General features: G+C 40.1%; 2 protein-coding genes across 2 annotated transcripts; one reads left to right on the top strand and one right to left on the bottom strand.

The window, feature by feature from the left end:
• Positions 1–394: 394 nt before the first annotated feature.
• LOC135750385 (uncharacterized) lies at positions 395–7,277 on the bottom strand. Its single transcript, XM_065269181.2, has 2 exons — positions 1,099–7,277; positions 395–561 (listed from the first exon to the last, which is right to left on the bottom strand). The coding sequence occupies exon 1, from the start codon at positions 7,275–7,277 to the stop codon at positions 1,365–1,367; it is 5,913 nt and encodes a 1,970-aa protein (XP_065125253.2). The 3' UTR covers positions 395–561; positions 1,099–1,364.
• A 7,307-nt stretch (positions 7,278–14,584) lies between these two features.
• LOC135750407 (uncharacterized) lies at positions 14,585–16,561 on the top strand. The gene is made up of 7 exons (XM_065269193.1): positions 14,585–14,603; positions 14,705–14,764; positions 15,247–15,312; positions 15,495–15,554; positions 15,635–15,805; positions 15,884–15,955; positions 16,038–16,561. Exons 1-7 carry the CDS (start codon positions 14,585–14,587, stop codon positions 16,559–16,561), a joined length of 972 nt encoding a protein of 323 aa, XP_065125265.1.
• Positions 16,562–23,378: the final 6,817 nt, after the last annotated feature.

Raw genomic sequence — 23,378 nt, 5'->3', positions numbered from 1 at the left:
GCAGTCGGTGGAAATCCGGCGTAACAGGAAAAATATGATACCACGGAATAGATAAGACTAAATAAAAAGGCTGATAAAGTGATTTTCACTGACCATCAAAGAAATATTTTTAATTGACACATGTGTTTAAGAGACACAAACAACAGCCTATATATAATTGAAATGAAATATAGCAAATAGAATAATATTAAAATAAAATATAATGTAAAAAAAATTAACATTTAAATTATTGAATTCTTTAAATAAACAAAATTAACAATGATATATCAAACACCACAAACAAGATTAATAATAATAACAAGTAACAATAATATGATTAAGGTAACATTTTAATTGAACTATTAAAATCCAAACTTGTGTATTTGTGTGCACACACATGCATGCAGGGTGTTAATGAGGTAATCTGGGCTAGTTCATCAAGGTTTTATAGCTAGTAAACAGGATGGTGTATCGGTCAGGACACAGGAATAAAGACGAGGAGATGTATTTTCTTCTCTCAACTGTATTGAGTTTCAGCAATACCCATCAGAACATTCCAATATCCAGTATTGTCATTATAGTCTGATAAAAAAGCAAATAAATCACCATTAGGTACTACCAATTAAACAGTTACATTACTTAAGCTGCTATGCAACGTAAATAATAAATCCAAACATAATACAAATCAGGATCATCAAACATAAATATCTCAATAAACAGTAATATGCCCCTTTAAACATAATCTACAATAACATAAACTTACTCTTTGAGAAATACAAGAAACTTCACCTATTTTTACTGACCAGTATACATGAAACTGTATTAAAATGGTTTACAAAAGGAAAATAGCGACATCCTCTGGCCAGACAAGACTACTACACCATCAGCTCGCACATGGTCTCCTCAGCATGATATTAACTCTTTTAACTCAATATAATGAATGTTATTACAGAACTTATAAATCAGAAGACTCATTTCAGTTAACCTATTATTCCTAAAGTGTTTTACAGCATAAACATTGTTTTGTTGCTATAATCTCACTCATCACGCTGAGCACGTTAATACATGGAAATTCTATAACATAAAAATATGAACACAATGCAACAAATAGTCACTTACTTTTCTTCATTAACTTAACACATGAATATTGGAAGCTGGACTATTCAGGAGAGATTGAAGAAGCGACACAACACAGTAAGTATGCTAAACTAGGCTATTAAACTTGAACTCGTCTCCGTACCACTGTATCCAACGCGCTAACTAAACACTTCCTCTATCGCAACCACATAATAAGAGTCTTAAAGTGACAGGCACCCAGAAATGTCAGAGCCTTTTATACAGCCGCCCCCAAATGTGTGAGCACATTTGCATCCACTAAAGGCTCATCAATCAGGCTGAGGGGGGCTCCCAGAGGTATCGGCCTCCCCCGATGGGAGAGCCGGCAACATCACCAACCTAGCTACAGGTCGAGTGTACACATGTCCTTTAATGTTCACATCAGCAGATCTAATGCATCCATCGTCGCTGCGGTGAATCTTAGTTACATGCCCAATGGGCCACAAAGCTCGAGGTAGTTGCGGGTCCACCAACATGACAACAGCCTTATCCAGTAGTTCAGGAGAAAAGGAGTGCCATTTCTGTCTGGTCTGCAGCCCAGGAAGATATTCTCTGATGTATCTGGACCAGAACTGGTCAGCGAGAACTTGTGAATGCCTCCAGCGCTTGCGGCTCAGGAGCTCTGTCTCAGGATAGACCACTTGTGGAAGAGATCCATCAGGCCGCCCCATAAGCAGACTATTGGGTGTCACAGGGTCGATATCCGCAATGTCGGCAGATACATAACCTAATGGTTTGGAGTTGAGAATTGCCTCAACTTCCAGGAGAACGGTGAGAAGGACGTCTTCATGAACCGGTTGGGCCCCCACACAGGTATAAAGGGCAGATTTGACGGAGCGGACCTCTCTCTCCCACACTCCACCAAAGTGTGGCGCTGCCGGGGGGTTAAACTGGAACTTAATCCTCTGACGTGCGAGTTGTTTCTGCAAGGTTGGCTCCATACTGGCATAAGCCTCTCTAAGTTCCCGTTCTCCTCCTTTAAAATTGGTCCCCTGGTCTGACAACAACTCTGCAGGTGTTCCCCTTCTGGCTATGAACCGTCTTAGGGCCATCAAGTAAGCATCCGCATCCATGTTTCTGAGGATATCCAAGTGTACTGCCCTGGTTGTTAAACACTTAAATATTATCCCCCAGCGTTTCTCCTGACGTCTACCCATCTTTACCAACATGGGCCCAAAACAATCCACGCCAGTGGAGTAAAAGGCTGGTTTGTGTAATCGGAGACGAGCAATGGGAAGGTCCGCCATTCGTGGAATGGAAGGTTTAGCTCTCCAACGCTGACATTCTGCACAAGAACGCTGGTATCTACGAATCGCCTCCCTTCCATGGATGATCCAGAATGACCGCCGCATCTCTGCAAAGACTCGCTCTGGACCAGGATGGTGCAGGTTGCTATCGTACCTTTGGATAAGCAAGCGTGTAACTGGGTGTGAGGCATCCAGAACCACAGGGTGCAATGTCAAGTCGTCTTGACCTTCCAAACGTCGTAGCCGACCACCTACTCTTATGAGGTCCATAGATTGATCCATCTCCGGTGCCAAGGTGAGTAATCGACTCCCAGGTGAGACAGGTTTCCCTGCTGCAAGGAGTTTGTAGTCCTCTGGAAATGACTGTTGTTGGGCTCGCTGGAGAACAATCATCTCTGCACGTTGGTACTCTTCAGCATTAGGCGGTGAACCGAGAGGGGTTTGTCCTAGGATTCCTTGAGCAGTGGCATCCATAAGCTCCTGCCAAGTTTGGTACATCTTGTCATCCCCTCCGATCGACATTGGTGAGGTAATCGTTGCTCCACAGAAGGTAGTCTTGCGGAGTTCTGCTTTGTCCTCATATGGCTCGTTGTTGGGTCTTTCTGGCCAGGTGGCTGGGTGCTGAAGAAGGAAGGCAGGTCCCTGAGACCATCGGTTGGGTTCTATTAGGGCCTTCAGGGACTTCCCCCTCGTCAGATCATCAGCAGGATTATTCACAGAGTCCACGTAACGCCAAGTGCACTTCTCGGTTAACTCCTGTATCTCAGCTATTCTGGCGCCCACAAAGACCTTGTATCGGCAAGACTGGGAGTGTAGCCAGGTTAGTACGGTAGTGGAGTCTGACCACAACACAGTTCGTGCCACTGTCAAAGTAAGTTCCCTCTCAAGAACACGAGCCAGCTGCGCAGCAACCAGAGCCCCACATAGCTCCAGGCGTGGGATAGAATGCAGACGTCTTGGAGCTACTCGTGAACGAGCCAGGATGAAAGACAGATGGATCTGGCCTTCCTTGTCCTCAGTTCTCATGTAGGCTACAGCTCCATAAGCTTGCTCAGAGGCATCTGCGAAGATGTGCAGCTCACGGCAGGCATTCTCAATGTTGGCTTCTGCCAGAACATATGCACGTGGGAATCTAAGGAAAGGTAAGGACTCCAGTTCAGCCTCCCAGCTGGACCAGGCTTGCAGGAGGTCAGCGGGTAAGTTTGAATCATCCCAACCTCGCTTCTTTTCCCACAGCTGCCTAATAATGAGCTTTGCTCGGGTGGAGAAAGGTAACATGTAACCCAGGGGATCGTATTGAGTAGCTAGGACTCTGTAAATGTTCCTCAGGGTTGGTTCCTCATAGGAAACAGGCCTATGTTTGTAGCCCAAGGAGTCGGTTACCCAATTCCAACTGAGACCGAGTGTTGACTCCAGAGGGTTGGACTTATCGTGGGCCAGCCACAGGTCCAGACTTTCAGATCTTGCCTCTTGAGGCAAGTGACTCAGGACGCTCAAATCGTTGCAAGCCCATTGACGCAACTCAAAACCTGCAGACATCAGAAGATCCCTAAGTCGATCCACCAGCAGTTTGGCTTCAGCCGGTGTACCTATGCTCTGTAGGCAGTTATCTACGTAAAAACAGTTCTCAACCGAGAATCTCAGATCATCGTCCGGCTGGCAGTGGTCAACAACATGGCGCTGCAGGGCGTATGTTGCACAGCATGGGCTGCAGGTGGCGCCGAAGGGCAAAACTTGCCACTCGAATGTTCTTGGGGGCTCTTCCACCTTCATGTCCCGCCACAGGAACCTTAGAAGGCGGCGATCTTCAGGGATGAGGCGGACTTGATGGAACATCCCTTTGATGTCTCCACTAACCGCTATGGGATGTTCACGAAATCTCAGCAGGACTCCCAACAAGGAGGCACCCAGAGTAGGGCCAGGTAGCAAATACTGGTTCAGGGTCTGCCCAAGGTACTGGTGAGAGCAGTTAAAGACCAGGCGATTCTTTCCATTGTGGCTGACTAGATGATGTGAGATGTACCATCCTTCTTTGGCAGAGTCATCCTCAGTGACTTCCCTCACAGCACCTGCTTCAATGAGCTTCTGCATTTCCTTCCTGTATGCATCTGCTAACTTGGGGTCTTTTGAGAGTCGCCTCTCAGTACTACGTAACATGGGCATAACTGATTCCTTGGGTGAGTGCAAAAGTGGCATGCTTGCATGGCGCAACAATGGTGTGGCATACCTAAGAATTCCATCTACATTAGTACGGACAGTCTTGGCTTCAAGCAATGTTACAGCCTGCTGATCCTGCTTTGACCGAGTCACCTCTCTTTCGTGCCGGTATGGTACAGTGTCTACTTGCCAGAGCCTCTCAACATGACGGTAAAGCTCATCCATTGGTGCCGTAGATGAAGTAAACAAACACTGTGCAGGCTGAATTGGCCGCCCCATGAATGGGGTAGGGCCCTGAAGAGTCCACCCAAGCTTGGTGCGGACTGCGGCCGGACCACCTGGTGGACCAAGTCTGACTGGCTCGATAGGTGTTATCAACTGAGGGTTGTCAGATCCTACAAGGAGTGTTGGCTGAGCATCTCTCAAGGCAGGTAGGGGAATGCCACTTAGGTATTTGTATTTCCTCTTCAGGCGGTCAATAGGGTAAGTATGCTGTGCTAGGCTGAGGCGGCCAGCTGTGAAGGCACCATTGATCTTATAGCTGGTGTGAGGGTTTTCAGCTGGTGAGACGCGGAAAGACACAGTGTGGCCTTGGAGAATCTGAATGTCTTGTCGGACTGTACGCAAAGGAAGCGCTTCAGGAGTGCCCTTTAAACCAAGAAACGTAGCTGCAGCTGGCAACAACATGGTCCTCTCGGACCCATCATCAAGGATCGCAAAGGTGTCAAGTGTCCGGTCCTCATAATGTACAAGAACAGGGACGACCTTTAACATGACACGATTCCCAGCTCCAGGTCTATCCAGGAAGAGTGAGTCAGCCGCAGAGCTGGTTAAGCAGCTCTCTTCTTTAACAGCTACATCTTTATTGGCTGGCCTTGTATTTATCTCGTGAAGAGCCAGTAGGTGTTTTCCCTGACAGATGTTGCAAGGTTTCTTCAATGTGCACTGAGCGGCGCGATGAGTTCGTGCACAGCGCCAGCACCGCTTGTTAACCTGTATCCACTCTTTAAACTGGTCTTTGGAGAGTCTGGCAACAGCACTACATTGACTAAGATAATGTTCAGTACTCTCACAGTAGGCACAGTAGGCTTTACTCTTTGACCCTCGGTTGGCTGCACTCTCTTTATGGTACGAAGAGGCTGTCTCTGCAGATTCACCAGATCCATGTAGAACGGTCACCGCTTGCCTCCCGGGACGACCATCAGTCTTTAGGTTCTGCCTTTCCTTTATGCTGCGGCCAGTAGCCTGACTGTCGAAGCCCTGACACCATGATTCATACCGAAGCCATTCTGCAAAATCATGTAGAGTGTGGGTCGCCCCTAACTGCTTGAACTGATGTCGACGGAAATCAGCTCGCTGTTCAGGGGGAAGCTTACCCAGGAGACGAGCAACATGGGAGCCACAGTTGAGTTCGATTCCCCCTTCAGGACCAAGAGTCTGCAACAAGCCCACTAATGATTGTATCTGGAGAGAGAACTTCTGGAATGCTATAGTATCACCGCGCCTTACTTCGGGGGTCTCTAGCACACTTGCTATCTTCTTTAAGGCAAGTTGATGAGGCTGCCCAAATTTATCATGGAGGGCTGACATAGTGTCACTATAGGGGGTTGGTGAATTTAGGTAAGCATCAGCTATAAGTTTAGCTTCCTCCAGCTTTAAGTGATCCACAAGTATTTGATACTTGAAGAGCTCTGTAGCATTAGATGGGAGTAGGTTTTCTAGAGCAATGCGAAGCCGGGCAAACTCACTGGGATCAGAGTGAATGAACTTTGGGATTGTGGGTTGCGGCCCTCGATACACTTGTTCATTTCCCGGCAGTTGCATAAACTGATTAAGTGGCGGCATACCATGTACTGCTCCAGTGGCTGCTAAGGGATGGTAGGCTTGGGCAGGCGCTGATTGCTTTACAGGGGCATGAGCTGGCGCAGGGTGAGTGAGCAACTTAGAGGGTTGTGTAGAGAGGTATGGTGATATCCCTTTATTTGAAGCTGAAGTGGGATACTGAGGAGGCAGTAGAGGTTTACGAGGCATATAAACTCTAGTTTCAGGAGAAAAGTCGAGCTTGTGACTATCTGTTTCTTGTCTGTCAACTCTGAGATGGCGCATGCCTTCCGACAGGTTCTCGTCAGGTTCAGGCCAGGGTGGAGGATCAGGCCAGTCCTCCTGCTCCAATTCCTTTGACTGTGCTGCATCAGCGGAACTCCTTGAGGCAACAGCACCGGCTTGAGGAGATGTGAGGTTACTGTATTTTGAGGCTGGGCTATTAACTTGGGCCAGGTCTTCTCTAAGGGAGCGAGCTACCTCCAGTAGCTCTTTCATCTCGCGCCGTGCTTCATTAAGTTCATTTATGCCAGTCTGGAAGGCCTGTTGTGTTTGGAGCAGCTTAGTATTCTCGTTTCGAATAGCTCTGATCTCCTCAGAGAGACGAGAATCCAGGTATGGGCTCTGATGGGATGAGGGTGTTCGCGCAGGTTGGATAAACCCATCCGAATCTCTCCTCTGGCTATGGTCTGGGGCTAGCTGAGGAATCTCATGGTGAGCAGCATTCCCAGGGAAGCCACTAGGGTGAGGGTGGGCTTTCTGGAAAGTGGTAATCTGATCTGGACCCTCCTGAGTGAGGAACACCCTCCTATCCAAGGCAGGGGATGACGGGCCCCATTGTAACTTATCTGGTTTCCTATATCCCATATAGTCCACTTCGAAGTCCTGAAGTCTGACGGGTAGACGTGTTTGACGTTTAGGTCTCACATCTGGATACATCTCTGCATCAGCCTCCATCCTGAATACTGCTATCCGGCTCGAAGGACCATTTATTAGTGAGGTAATCTGGGCTAGTTCATCAAGGTTTTATAGCTAGTAAACAGGATGGTGTATCGGTCAGGACACAGGAATAAAGACGAGGAGATGTATTTTCTTCTCTCAACTGTATTGAGTTTCAGCAATACCCATCAGAACATTCCAATATCCAGTATTGTCATTATAGTCTGATAAAAAAGCAAATAAATCACCATTAGGTACTACCAATTAAACAGTTACATTACTTAAGCTGCTATGCAACGTAAATAATAAATCCAAACATAATACAAATCAGGATCATCAAACATAAATATCTCAATAAACAGTAATATGCCCCTTTAAACATAATCTACAATAACATAAACTTACTCTTTGAGAAATACAAGAAACTTCACCTATTTTTACTGACCAGTATACATGAAACTGTATTAAAATGGTTTACAAAAGGAAAATAGCGACATCCTCTGGCCAGACAAGACTACTACACCATCAGCTCGCACATGGTCTCCTCAGCATGATATTAACTCTTTTAACTCAATATAATGAATGTTATTACAGAACTTATAAATCAGAAGACTCATTTCAGTTAACCTATTATTCCTAAAGTGTTTTACAGCATAAACATTGTTTTGTTGCTATAATCTCACTCATCACGCTGAGCACGTTAATACATGGAAATTCTATAACATAAAAATATGAACACAATGCAACAAATAGTCACTTACTTTTCTTCATTAACTTAACACATGAATATTGGAAGCTGGACTATTCAGGAGAGATTGAAGAAGCGACACAACACAGTAAGTATGCTAAACTAGGCTATTAAACTTGAACTCGTCTCCGTACCACTGTATCCAACGCGCTAACTAAACACTTCCTCTATCGCAACCACATAATAAGAGTCTTAAAGTGACAGGCACCCAGAAATGTCAGAGCCTTTTATACACAGGGTCTCCTTGAAAAAAGGTAATGGTAACACTTTATTTTACGACCCGCAAAGTACCGCGTAATTAAACCGAATTTACAGCGTACCTATTTGTAACAACAGAGTACCTCTACAGTACGTACTTGTAGTTATAAGGGAATAATATTTTAAGTTTGGGGTAATAAGGGGGTAAGAATATATGGAAAATTATTCTCTAAGTATTTCATAACTACAGGGTACCTATTGTAATATTACGTGGTATGTATGACTTACGTCTATGGGTAATATGGTCTATGTGTAATATGTTTTTTTTTTTTTCATATTTGCTACTTACCTGATGAAGTGTTTTGTATAGCCTACAGTTGATGTCTACAAGCCACGTCGGCAAATAAAATATAACACACAATAAAAATAATAGCAACTTGTACCTCTTTGATCTGTATATGTATACAGGAGTTACCAGGTAACTCTTATATTTGCGGGCTGTAAATTGAAGTGGGGCTTATTCCCCGATTGTTCTGTGTATGTACCAGGTAACTCACATATTTGCGGGCTGTAAACTAAAGTGGGGCTTATTCCCCGATTGTTCTGTGTATGTACCAGGTAACTCACATATTTGCGGGCTGTAAACTAAAGTGGGGCTTATTCCCCGATTGTTCTGTGTATGTACCAGGTAACTCACATATTTGCGGGCTGTAAACTAAAGTGGTGCTTTGTTCACCTCTTGTTATAGGGTAAATACCATAAACATACAGAATATTGTTATTTTTATTTTAAAACAACTTATTTCAAAACATCTTTAAAACACTATAATTAAGCCAACACTTAATGTTTATTATCACATAACTTTTATTTAAAATAAAAAGTCATGACAATTTTTCATTGTTTTTGCGGCTTGGCTTCCTCTGTTGGTGTTCTTGTCCACTCGGATGATGAGTTGATGTCGTCTCACAAATGCTGTTCTGCATTACATATAAAAAACATAAATGAAAGCCTTCAGTAAATGTTTCTTCACTGTGCCTTGACAGAAACAGAGTTTTCTAAGCCAGTTACGTTTATAAATTTTAGGCTTACTTATGTGCTAGCTAACCTGCTACCGTTAGCTAGCAACTTTCTTGAAAAACATTGTTTGAAATGCGTGAGTCATGTATTAACAAAACCAGTCACCTTATCCAGCATGCGGAACCTGCTAACATCACTCGCAGCGGTACTCCACAGTGTAGAACGTTTTTAAAACCTCTTAAAGAAATTTCACCTCAGGATCGCGTTCCAGCAAACCTCCTGCAGATGGCCGCGCGCTCTACACCTGCGCAGTAACCTACGCATGTAGTCGTCTTTTGCTTTAGCGGGAGCTGATATCTGCTGTTGTTTCATTCTGGTTTGCCATTTCATAAATTATATTTGGCTAAAATACTTGTGTTTACAGTAAATAAATTGCAAAGCACCACTTCAAATATGTCCGCAAATGTAGGAGTTTCCTGGTAAATAATAAGTTGTTATTTGTATTGTACTTACCTTAAAAAAAAGATAACCACATTAAATCAGCTGGACTTTTGTTATTAAAAGCAAGTAATATAGGCTACTAAAATAAAAGTGATATGCTGTTATATTTATTTGCCGATGTGGCTCGTAGACATTGACTGTATACAACATTCAGTAGTCAATATGAAAAATTCACAATAAAAAATAAATAAAACATAATTTCCCCATAGACTTGACTAAGTCATACATACCACGTAATATTACAATAGGTACCCTGTTGTTATAAAATACTTAGAGTATAAATAATTTATAATTCTTCATATTCTTACCCCCTTATTACCCCAAACTTAAAATATTATTCCCTTATACCTACAGGTTACCTACCCTGTTGTTACAAATAGGTACGCTGTAAATTCGGTTTAATTACGCGGTACTTTGCGGGTCGTAAAATAAAGTGTTACCAAGGTAATTTGCTAAGAAAATTGAATTAAGAGAGTGCAATAAGGTGCCAATACTTGACTTATAAGTAGGCTTTTAACCATGTATTATTGACTAAATATAATCATAAGTTTACAATGATGCTGATCATCTGTGTTTTTTGTGGGAAATGCCTTCCCTTCTGAAGTTCCTCAAATCTGTGATGCTATGCATCCATTTACTCTTTCCCCAGAATTGTTCTCTTCTTGCCTTCCTGGATGCAAAGTCCTCATCATAAGAGATCTGGCTGCCTATCTGGTGATTGATGCTAATTATTGCCATTCCACTCATGCGTTCCTGACACATGGAGGACCTCAGGAAGGTTTTTATGAGTTTAAGCTTAGAGAAGCTTCTCTTTGCAGTTGTCAATGTCACTGGAAGAGTGCAGGCTATCCTCAGCTCTACCAAAAGATTTGGGTATAACTCACACCCCCCTTTCATGTATATGAATAGTAGCTCCAGCACTGTTGTGACTTCTTTGGGAATCACTGGAAGGCTCTTGGCTAGTTCTCTACAATCAATATCTGCCTATTCTACACAGGTGAGTGTTTTTCCGAGCTGGGCACATTGCCCTTTAAGTAACTCTTCATCCAGTTTGTGGAAGTTCAGGAGCACTCCAAATTTATCTTTTACTTCCCCCATTGACTTGAATCGGTCCTCCAAAGACTGGATGCTACAGTCCACCACAACATTGAAAAATCCTGTTTCCAGTCTCTTCATTGCAGTAATCACTACCTCGTCAGCTGTCTCATACTGTAGGTAAAGTGCTTCTTTGTGCTTGGCAGCCTCTTCTCTTTCAGCACTGCCTCAACATTCATGTTTTCACAGAGCTCTTTTGCAGTGGTCTGAGTATTTACAAAACCAGTTGCCCTGTACTGTAGGTCTTTAGAGATGCTTTGGTTTTATTTATGAGATTTACTGCTATGTCCAGATGCATATTGACAGACTGAAGGAGTTTGCTAACTGTGTAAATTTTTGACAGAATATCATATCAGACAACTGTGGAGATCTGGAACCTAAATGATCAAATTTCTTCAGCCAGGGAATGAACCTCCATTCTAATCATAGAGTCATTTGTCTTTTCCCTCACCTCAAGCAAAGCTTCCCTGACATTGACGTTGTGGTAACGTAAAGGCTTAATGCTGTTAATTCGGCTTTCCCACCTTGTGTCACTCCAGGCCTTGACAGTGAGGTCCATAGGATCTTTTAAGATGGCACACCTCTGGGACGCAGCTGCAAATAATTTCTGCACCACTCCGAAGAAGTTAGTGGCATCCACTGACCCCTTGGCTGAATCTGCCACCATCAGATTTAATGTGTGGGCTGCACAAGGTACATAGAGAGCTCAAGGATTCTTCTTCAACAGCCTGGCCTGTGTCCCTTTATTTCGGCCTTTCATGTTGGCGCCATTGTCATAAGATTGTCCTCTGCAGTTGAGGGGAGCAAACAGACATCTGCTCCTGGTGTCTGACATCTGGAGTGCAGTCCAAAATTAGGGAAAAAAACTTTGACTTCTTTATTTCAACCACAATTTTACGGAGAATGGTGTCACTGATGCAAGCGAAAAGCTAAATTTTATTGTTTTCCCTAAGTATGTTGTGTGATTCACTCCACAAGCCTAATGAGGACCTCTCTCCACCTGTTTCTCTCTTCCTCTAGGGACAATTCAGTTTTATCTATTGTCTTCCCTTTTTGTAGACGGACTTCTAGCTCCTTCCAAGGCAGCACATTTTTAGCATAAGGACACAACAACAAGTGGGAAATGAATCTATCTCTATAGGTTAAACTAAAACACAGAACTTACCAGCATTGTCAGCTTCTCGGGTGATATGACTGTGTTGTGAACCAGGAAAATAAGTGGTTGATGGAGCTGAAATGAAATAAAGAAAATACTTATAAAGTTAGACTTCATTTTTAAAATGTGGAAGGTTATCATTTTACAGCCCCTTTATACTCACCACAGCTGAAGCTTGGCTTACTGGCAGCATATACTTTAATAGTGCCCCTGGAAAGAAGACATAAATAGTAAATTAATGTTAGCTCTTTAGTGTAGAAGCCAAACTGGGTTTATATTGTTCTGTTAAATGCTTTAATATCACAGCAAATGGTAGTAGTTATATGGGGGCACCATTCGTCAAACTTTTATGACCCCCTCCCCCACCCGGTGACAGTTGCTGTCTGACAGGTCGTTTTTATGACCCTTTGACAGGGGGGCGGGACCATCAATCAAAAGCTGTACAAGTTGTCAACTTTAGACAGAAAGTATTTAATGGTTTTATTGCCGGTCATTTAGAGTGATTGTTTTTCCTGAGTGTGTTTTATGTCACGCGTATGCTGTTATGTTTAATGACGGCTCGTGTTTCGACATTTGCTGTCAGCTCTCACCCTTCCTCCCTCCTTTCTCACAAGATCTGCATTCTTTCACAGGGGTGCCTGTTGTAAAGCGATTAAAGATTTCTAAAACTCAATGTTGGTAAAACAATCCCCCATTACGGTGTCAAAAAAAAAAGTAAATGTTTATTTTAGATTTAGACAAATCATGAACAAGGCTACGATTAAAACATTGGTTTGTAACATCACAAGTTATTTAATGAAATATTCCGTATACGTGTATAGTTTAAGCAATGATCTGAGCCATAACCTTCGGAGCCGGCAATACTATAATCTTTAGACGAAAGTCTAAACTAAATACAATTTAAACGATTCATGAGTTCCGTGAATCTTTTCATGACCTGCTCTATAGTTTCACGCCTGACAAAGCGCCGGGGTGAGTGTTCATATATACCGTTTTAAATTAAAGTTAATAAATGTAATTCTGTCCACTATGGCAAAATAGGAGTTTATTTTAGATTTAGAGGATTCTTTAATCATGTCTATGATTAAGACATGTGTATACGTGCACCGATGGTGACAGAGACCTTATATCTGACGTTAAGAAACTTTTAAAAGATTAAAGACGTGTTCATCCATCTTAGGAGGTTTTTATTTTTAATTAAATGATTCTTAAAACCATGTGTGAAAATGTGTATATTATACAAAGAGTCTTACATTGTCTGCTCTGACAAAAATAAAATATTATTTTAGATTTTATGTCAATTGACTGCGTGTATGACAAATATAGTTTGATATATACGTTTGTATTGGCAAGAGACTTCTTTAAAGTCACGCAAGAATAAATATTTTAGTTGTAACTGGTTAACCTTAAATGTACTATTATCTATTTAACTATAAGCTATATTTTACTGAACAGCCTCAAAGTTTCTGATGCTGAACTTATGAACGTATGTGATAGATATTTCACAGCAGGGTCAGTTTGTAATCTAGGTAGAGTCTTTTAAAACTGTAATGGTAAAATGTAATATGGTCACTCTGTCAAAAATAAAGCATTTGTTTGTAACAAATTATTTAATGAAATATTCAGCAGTGGTATAGCTATGAACAGGGCCAAAACCACCGGGGACACCAATAACACATTCTTTAGACTAAAGGCTATTTATTTTAAACTAAATAAAAGTTTAATCTTTTCAGACATAGTATTCTGATCACACCATTAGATCGCGCTCCGGCGTTTACAATAGAGAACATACGCGGATGAGTGTTCATATCCACCGTTAAGAAACTTTTAAACGATTAAAAACACTTTCATATCATTTTCTGAGTTTGTTTTAAATTAATGACATCTTAAAATCAACTGTGAATATGTGTTTATTACACAACAAAATGTAATTCTGTCCGCTCCGGTATAATAGGGCTTTTATTTTAGATTTGGGACTTTCTTTAACCAAGTCTCTGATTAAAAAATGTGATTATGTACAACAAAGTTGTCAGAAAACTTAGGCTGATGCGTACTTATATCTGTGGGGTTTTTTAAAAACAAAACTTTTTTGAAGCTTAAAACATTCCACCCTATCTTGTGGTTTGTATACAATGTGAATACTAAAATCGTACGTGTGTATGTGTATTTATGTTTATATATGATTACATATGTTGTGGTGAAAACCAGGTGTTTATCTGGCTGGTCCCTAATGGTACAAATAATTCATGATATTCGTCTCACTGATACAATGGCAGGTGGTTTCATTACATTGAAACTAGTTAGAACACAGCAGAGACATGCATTGAGGTTAATTACCCACATGTTTTTATATGAGGCTCTAAAGCAATATATTCAACCATGCGTATTATGCGGTCTTTTAAGGTTCGTTTGTAACATCATAAGTTCCTCTACAGACAATCAAGAATCAATTATGCTTACAAGCTGTTATCAGTTGACACAAACCAGATCTCTCGTCTTTAACAGTTTCGTATAAAGTAAGGCGCCACTCAGAATGTATTTTAACACCCCTGAAAACTAGTGATTGAAACTTACAGCGAGAAAGTCTGCGTTAAAGAGTCTAGAAAAGAAATGGAGACATACCTTACTGGTGAGTGTGTTTAAAAGATTGTATTGTTTTTCAAATATGTGGTGTGTTACAAAAAAAAACCCTACAAAGGACCGGATAACATATCGGGGTTATTGTTATAGGAGCCCTGAACGACACCAACTACGCTAATGTTGCGGCTGAAATTTGTGCTTTAAATACAGGTATGTTTTAACGTTTTCTACATATAATTTTAAACGATCCACTTACATAAAATAAATAAATGATTAAATCTATAACACTCTATTTCCTACAGGATTGATGAAAACTGTAAGTTGTTTATCTGTGTGTGTGTGTGTGTGTGTGTGTGTGTGTGTGTGTGTGTGTGTGTGTGTGTGTGTGTGTGTGTGTGTGTGTGTGTGTGTGTGTGTGTGTGTGTGTGTGTGTGTGTGTGTGTGTGTGTGTGTGTGTGTGTGTGTGTGTGTGTGTATGGATGTTGGTTACAAAGTATTTTACGATCACCCCCAACTATTTTCACAGTGCATAACAACATTAGATCATCTGATCGAGATGTGGTGTGGGGAGTTGCAGGTCTCCACACACTCAGTACGTATTTGTGTTTTACTTTTTTTGTTTTTGTTTTGTTTGTTACAACATTTTGGTCTGTTTTCAAAATTACTAAAAAACAAATCTGTCGTCATTGTAGCGAATTTGTCTAACCTCCTGGATAGCATACCCAATACATCAGGGTTTCTAAGAAATAACGAGAACGGTAAGACGTGTGTCTGGGTGTGTGTGCGTGTGTGTGTGTGTGTGTGTGTGTGCGTGTGCGTGTGCGCGTGTGCGTGTGTGTGTGTGTGTGTGTGTGTGTGTGTGTGTGTGTGTGTGTGTGTGTGTGTGTGTGTGTGTAAATGAGGCCACAGCGCTTATGATCCAAAGGTCTATCATTCACAGGGATCTGTGCTACGGCTACTCAACACAACGATGGTAGATCTGGGATACGCAAACCACTCTGTACGTAAAGGTGATTTTACTGACGAGTTACATTAAAGTTAATTATTTATAAGATAAACAACTGTGCTATGGTATTGCAGCGGATTTGTCTATCCTGGTGGATAATATACCCCACACGACACGGGGTGGCCATGGATCACACAAAAGACAGAGATCCATTCAGGCCGTGATTCACACACCAAGGGGCCAGCATACAACTTTACGAAATACTGATGCAAAGAGACAACGAACGGTTCAGAGTGCGTCCCCCGGTACGTATCTAGAAATGGTCTTTAAACATATTGTTTTATTTTAAAGCGATATTTAATAACATAGTCATCTGTTTACAGTTTTGAATGACAGAGTCATCGCGATCGATAATGTAGGACCGTTGGAGTCTGACGCTAGAACATCTGGTCAAGGTGTTTATACAGCATTAGAGATGTTTTAAACAAAAAGTTTTTTATTTTGTTATTTTTAATAACAGAGTTTATCTAATTGCAGGGTCGAACACACATGACATAGTAGAGAGCTTTGTAGATTGGGATGAGGATCTGATTATCGCATGGGACGCTTGTGATTTTGAACTACATACACCGGTGCAATCACCATCAGCGTCCATGAATGTACAAGAAACACCTGTGGCTTCCGAACAGACCCCAGAGTTAGGGGTGAATCACATAAACCAAGAAGACAACAATTCTGAGGATACAGAATTGTTCCCATATGTTTTGACCCAGAACCTCGATGTTCAAAGAATCGTGGATTCCGAACAGGACCCGGAGCCACTGCCTGGTAATCAACAGGCCTATAGAAACGAACTTGTGACTGATGAACAGGTCACGGACAGCACAGGAAATGAAGTGACTCCAGAAGAGCTCAAAGAATTTTTTCATTATGTATGGCACGATTATGTACAGTTTAAGCAGTTTGTAGTCGATGGTTTTGCAATCCAGGATACAGAGCGAAGAAAACTGTTGGGGTTAATCGCCGAAATTATCACTCTGTTAAAAAACACGACTTTGTAAGTGACAAAGCCGTTTTCTGCAGTTTTAAACTTATACCGTTGAGTGTTCTCAATACCAGATACAACGGGAAAATTTTCAATGTTTATATAATCCGGTTTATACATGTTTTTGATACCTTGTTGGTGTTTCTTATACTCAATATTATTATTATTATTATTGTTGTTTTTTACTGATTTTTTATTATCTGAACTATTGCTTGTTATTTGCGATATAATGTTTGAAAACATTAATAAAACCCCCCGCAAATATCTTCTTAAGATGATTACGCATTGTTTAATTATTGTGGCTTGCTGTACCAAACCATTCTCTGATATATCAAGAATATTTCCAAAGTAACGAATGTTAAGATATTCATGACCAGGGGTCTATCCACAGAATGCACCACAATGTTTAAAGTGTTGGTTGCGTGCATGCTATGCATTCACAAAACATACATTTACATTCAAAACCTATGGATTCAAAGACTTAAAGTCATCAATTTATGTCGTTCACATCAACCGTACCAACATTTTTAGAATGTGCAAACTGTTTTACTTCGTTTTAAACATGTTTGGGCGGTTTCGGTCTAGATTTTTATAGAAAACTTCAGAACATGACACCGTTTTACATTAACATTTACAAAATGATGAAGCATTTTACTTTTAAGTGTCTCCCATGATCATGTGGGGGTGTGACAATTACTTTTGTTTGTTTGGAAATTATATGAATGCAGAGAAACAACGCAAAAGTTTTGAACTTTAACATAATTTTATAAGGGTCCTGATTTTTAAAAACAGTAAGCTGTAATGTTTCTTACACACAAATCTAAACACATCACAAGTCTGAATGTTTAATAGTATGCAAAGGTTTGTTGGCGTATTTTAAACACAAGCTGTTTATCTTAATCTTTAAACAAATGTGTATGACAAAAGTTGTTCTGCCTGAACTGACACTAAGGATCGATGCCGAAATGTTAAATCTAAGTCTTTGCAAAACAACCTTGACCACCATATAGATGTTTTCAATCTAATGGTACCGGTTTTAAATGTGACCAAACTATTTCAAACATTACAAAGTTGTAGTTGGTTGCGTTTTACTTTACAAGGTTTTAACATACATTACTGTTTAGTCACGGTGTGTTTCATTGCATTGCTGCTGCATACAACAGACTCTCTAGTTTATGGTAAAAGGCTTACTAAATAAAAACCTAAGCACTCTGTATTATGTTGCCACTGATGATTTTACAAGTTTACAGTTTCAAACATTTTTGCTATCTTAGCTGTGAAAGATTTAGTAAATAACTCTAAAAAATAAACAGTATTGAAGCATTCCCTTAATCTTCTAGCAACGATTTTCAAGAGATTACCAACATGTATGATGTACTAACTGTCAAGGGGTCTGTGATATTATTTTTTTGAAGTAATTAGCTATCTAATGGCTACTGCACAATAACTTAAGCGATAAAGAGGTTGCCAAATGTTACATAACCTATAGAAACGAAACAAGATCAATTACAAAGCCACTGGCATAAGGTTTACACTTAAACAAATCACGCAGATGTTTAAAGTGGTACATGTTTTTTTTTATTTCTCATCAAGTAAAAGAAATACATCATATGTTATCATTGTAGAAATATCACAACGTTTTTCACAAGAATGTGGTCATCCATCGGTTCAATAATTTCACAAACAGCAATTTGATCATTATTTGATATTGCAAACAACACAAACACACAGTAATAGTCTCTAAAGATTCTACAGAATACCATTAGCTTTTTGTCATCAAGTTTGTAACAGATGTATCACGAAGCCTGTTTCATGATCTTGAAACCAAACAGTCTGTGGAATCGATACACGCAATGTGTATTGATTCATCAGGCATTGTCGTATCCTTCTTGGGGACACAGGTCCATGGGAACATCATCAGACATTACTTGAGCCGTACAAAGGGTGGTGTTGTTGTAGGGTGATGGTCCGCCATCAGATATTGTGGAGGACTTATTGAGTGCACAGGTCCAACTGTAGGTTCTCGCATCTTCATATTGCTCTGGGTTGGGTAGCGCAAACGTTTTGGTGTAGCAGTACGAGTCCATAGTTTCTTGAAACTTGTTAAACGAATGTGTTTGAATGAAGCATACTGGTGCCGTTTTAATGACTGTAACGGATAGGCGGAGATAGGAGTCCTGGAGTTAGGGACACCCCTCTCTGGGCGTAACAACTACACTTTAAACATCTGCGTGATTTGTTTAAGTGTAAACCTTATGCCAGTGGCTTTGTAATTGATCTTGTTTCGTTTCTATAGGTTATGTAACATTTGGCAACCTCTTTATCGCTTAAGTTATTGTGCAGTAGCCATTAGATAGCTAATTACTTCAAAAAAATAATATCACAGACCCCTTGACAGTTAGTACATCATACATGTTGGTAATCTCTTGAAAATCGTTGCTAGAAGATTAAGGGAATGCTTCAATACTGTTTATTTTTTAGAGTTATTTACTAAATCTTTCACAGCTAAGATAGCAAAAATGTTTGAAACTGTAAACTTGTAAAATCATCAGTGGCAACATAATACAGAGTGCTTAGGTTTTTATTTAGTAAGCCTTTTACCATAAACTAGAGAGTCTGTTGTATGCAGCAGCAATGCAATGAAATAGTCACGCATTATTTTGCTCAGTTTTGCGTGACATTGTCACGTATTTCCACCATATTACGTGCCCCTGACACGACTTCTTTTCCGTGACAGTTTCACGTATTGGTTACTCAACTGTTTTTCCTATTTTCTTACAATTGTCGCTTCGGTTTGGGGTTAGAACAACCTTCTGTTACATAAAATGACATCCTTACCCAAACCCAACTCTAACCCCAACGTCAGGCGACGATGGTTTAAAAAGCATACGATTTTTTTTCATAAACCAATACATTAAGTGACATCCTAACGCAAACAGCAAATCTAACCCCAAACCGAAGCGAAAATTGTTTAAAAATAGGAAAAACAGTTGAGTAACCAATACGTGAAACTGTCACGGAAAAGCAAGTCGTGTCAGGGGCACGTAATATGGTGGAAATACGTGACAATGTCACGCAAAACTGAGCAAAATAATGCGTGACTATTTCACGGATTTTTGTGAGATCATGTTGCAACCAAACACACCGTGACTAAACAGTAATGTATGTTAAAACCTTGTAAAGTAAAACGCAACCAACTACAACTTTGTAATGTTTGAAATAGTTTGGTCACATTTAAAACCGGTACCATTAGATTGAAAACATCTATATGGTGGTCAAGGTTGTTTTGCAAATACTTAGATTTAACATTTCGGCATCGATCCTTAGTGTCAGTTCAGGCAGAACAACTTTTGTCATACACATTTGTTTAAAGATTAAGATAAACAGCTTGTGTTTAAAATACGCCAACAAACCTTTGCATACTATTAAACATTCAGACTTGTGATGTGTTTAGATTTGTGTGTAAGAAACATTACAGCTTACTGTTTTTAAAAATCAGGACCCTTATAAAATTATGTTAAAGTTCAAAACTTTTGCGTTGTTTCTCTGCATTCATATAATTTCCAAACAAACAAAAGTAATTGTCACACCCCCACATGATCATGGGAGACACTTAAAAGTAAAATGCTTCATCATTTTGTAAATGTTAATGTAAAACGGTGTCATGTTCTGAAGTTTTCTATAAAAATCTAGACCGAAACCGCCCAAACATGTTTAAAACGAAGTAAAACAGTTTGCACATTCTAAAAATGTTGGTACGGTTGATGTGAACGACATAAATTGATGACTTTAAGTCTTTGAATCCATAGGTTTTGAATGTAAATGTATGTTTTGTGAATGCATAGCATGCACGCAACCAACACTTTAAACATTGTGGTGCATTCTGTGGATAGACCCCTGGTCATGAATATCTTAACATTCGTTACTTTGGAAATATTCTTGATATATCAGAGAATGGTTTGGTACAGCAAGCCACAATAATTAAACAATGCGTAATCATCTTAAGAAGATATTTGCGGGGGTTTTTATTAATGTTTTCAAACATTATATCACAAATAACAAGCAATAGTTCAGATAATAAAAAATCAGTAAAAAACAATAATAATAATAATAATATTGAGTATAAGAAACACCAACAAGGTATCAAAAACATGTATAAACCAGATTATATAAACATTGAAAATTTTCCCGTTGTATCTGGTATTGAGAACACTCAACGGTATAAGTTTAAAACTGCAGAAAACGGCTTTGTCACTTACAAAGTCGTGTTTTTTAACAGAGTGATAATTTCGGCGATTAACCCCAACAGTTTTCTTCGCTCTGTATCCTGGATTGCAAAACCATCGACTACAAACTGCTTAAACTGTACATAATCGTGCCATACATAATGCAAAAAGTCTTTGAGCTCTTCTGGAGTCACTTCATTTCCTGTGCTGTCCGTGACCTGTTCATCAGTCACAAGTTCGTTTCTATAGGCCTGTTGATTACCAGGCAGTGGCTCCGGGTCCTGTTCGGAATCCACGATTCTTTGAACATCGAGGTTCTGGGTCAAAACATATGGGAACAATTCTGTATCCTCAGAATTGTTGTCTTCTTGGTTTATGTGATTCACCCCTAACTCTGGGGTCTGTTCGGAAGCCACAGGTGTTTCTTGTACATTCATGGACGCTGATGGTGATTGCACCGGTGTATGTAGTTCAAAATCACAAGCGTCCCATGCGATAATCAGATCCTCATCCCAATCTACAAAGCTCTCTACTATGTCATGTGTGTTCGACCCTGCAATTAGATAAACTCTGTTGTTAAAAATAACAAAATAAAAAACTTTTTGTTTAAAACATCTCTAATGCTGTATAAACACCTTGACCAGATGTTCTAGCGTCAGACTCCAACGGTCCTACATTATCGATCGCGGTGACTCTGTCATTCAAAACTGTAAACAGATGACTATGTTATTAAATATCGCTTTAAAATAAAACAATATGTTTAAAGACCATTTCTAGATACGTACCGGGGGACGCACTCTGAACCGTTCGTTGTCTCTTTGCATCAGTATTTCGTAAAGTTGTATGCTGGCCCCTTGGTGTGTGAATCACGGCCTGAATGGATCTCTGTCTTTTGTGTGATCCATGGCCACCCCGTGTCGTGTGGGGTATATTATCCACCAGGATAGACAAATCCGCTGCAATACCATAGCACAGTTGTTTATCTTATAAATAATTAACTTTAATGTAACTCGTCAGTAAAATCACCTTTACGTACAGAGTGGTTTGCGTATCCCAGATCTACCATCGTTGTGTTGAGTAGCCGTAGCACAGATCCCTGTGAATGATAGACCTTTGGATCATAAGCGCTGTGGCCTCATTTACACACACACACGCGCACACGCACACGCACACGCACACGCACACACACACACGCACACACACCCAGACACACGTCTTACCGTTCTCGTTATTTCTTAGAAACCCTGATGTATTGGGTATGCTATCCAGGAGGTTAGACAAATTCGCTACAATGACGACAGATTTGTTTTTTAGTAATTTTGAAAACAGACCAAAATGTTGTAACAAACAAAACAAAAACAAAAAAAGTAAAACACAAATACGTACCGAGTGTGTGGAGACCTGCAACTCCCCACACCACATCTCGATCAGATGATCTAATGTTGTTATGCACTGTGAAAATAGTTGGGGGTGATCGTAAAATACTTTGTAACCAACATCCATACACACACACACACACACACACACACACACACACACACACACACACACACACACACACACACACACACACACACACACACACACAGATAAACAACTTACAGTTTTCATCAATCCTGTAGGAAATAGAGTGTTATAGATTTAATCATTTATTTATTTTATGTAAGTGGATCGTTTAAAATTATATGTAGAAAACGTTAAAACATACCTGTATTTAAAGCACAAATTTCAGCCGCAACATTAGCGTAGTTGGTGTCGTTCAGGGCTCCTATAACAATAACCCCGATATGTTATCCGGTCCTTTGTAGGGTTTTTTTTTGTAACACACCACATATTTGAAAAACAATACAATCTTTTAAACACACTCACCAGTAAGGTATGTCTCCATTTCTTTTCTAGACTCTTTAACGCAGACTTTCTCGCTGTAAGTTTCAATCACTAGTTTTCAGGGGTGTTAAAATACATTCTGAGTGGCGCCTTACTTTATACGAAACTGTTAAAGACGAGAGATCTGGTTTGTGTCAACTGATAACAGCTTGTAAGCATAATTGATTCTTGATTGTCTGTAGAGGAAATTATGATGTTACAAACGAACCTTAAAAGACCGCATAATACGCATGGTTGAATATATTGCTTTAGAGCCTCATATAAAAACATGTGGGTAATTAACCTCAATGCATGTCTCTGCTGTGTTCTAACTAGTTTCAATGTAATGAAACCACCTGCCATTGTATCAGTGAGACGAATATCATGAATTATTTGTACCATTAGGGACCAGCCAGATAAACACCTGGTTTTCACCACAACATATGTAATCATATATAAACATAAATACACATACACACGTACGATTTTAGTATTCACATTGTATACAAACCACAAGATAGGGTGGAATGTTTTAAGCTTCAAAAAAGTTTTGTTTTTAAAAAACCCCACAGATATAAGTACGCATCAGCCTAAGTTTTCTGACAACTTTGTTGTACATAATCACATTTTTTAATCAGAGACTTGGTTAAAGAAAGTCCCAAATCTAAAATAAAAGCCCTATTATACCGGAGCGGACAGAATTACATTTTGTTGTGTAATAAACACATATTCACAGTTGAT

This window comes from Paramisgurnus dabryanus, chromosome 3 (assembly GCF_030506205.2).
Source record: "Paramisgurnus dabryanus chromosome 3, PD_genome_1.1, whole genome shotgun sequence".
Classification (NCBI taxonomy): Eukaryota; Metazoa; Chordata; class Actinopteri; order Cypriniformes; family Cobitidae; genus Paramisgurnus; species Paramisgurnus dabryanus.
Note: the sequence above shows the minus strand (reverse complement) of the source record. Positions and strands in the feature narration are given on the sequence as shown.

Coding starts and splice junctions, on each gene's coding strand:
- LOC135750407 (XM_065269193.1), top strand. Junction 14,765..15,246: donor AATTTGTGCTTTAAATACAG/GTATGTTTTAAC, acceptor TCGTCATTGTAG/CGAATTTGTCTAACCTCCTG. Junction 15,806..15,883: donor GGTTCAGAGTGCGTCCCCCG/GTACGTATCTAG, acceptor ATCTGTTTACAG/TTTTGAATGACAGAGTCATC.
- LOC135750385 (XM_065269181.2), bottom strand. CDS start 7,277: ATGGAGGCTGATGCAGAGATGTATCCAGATGTGAGACCTAAACGTCAA.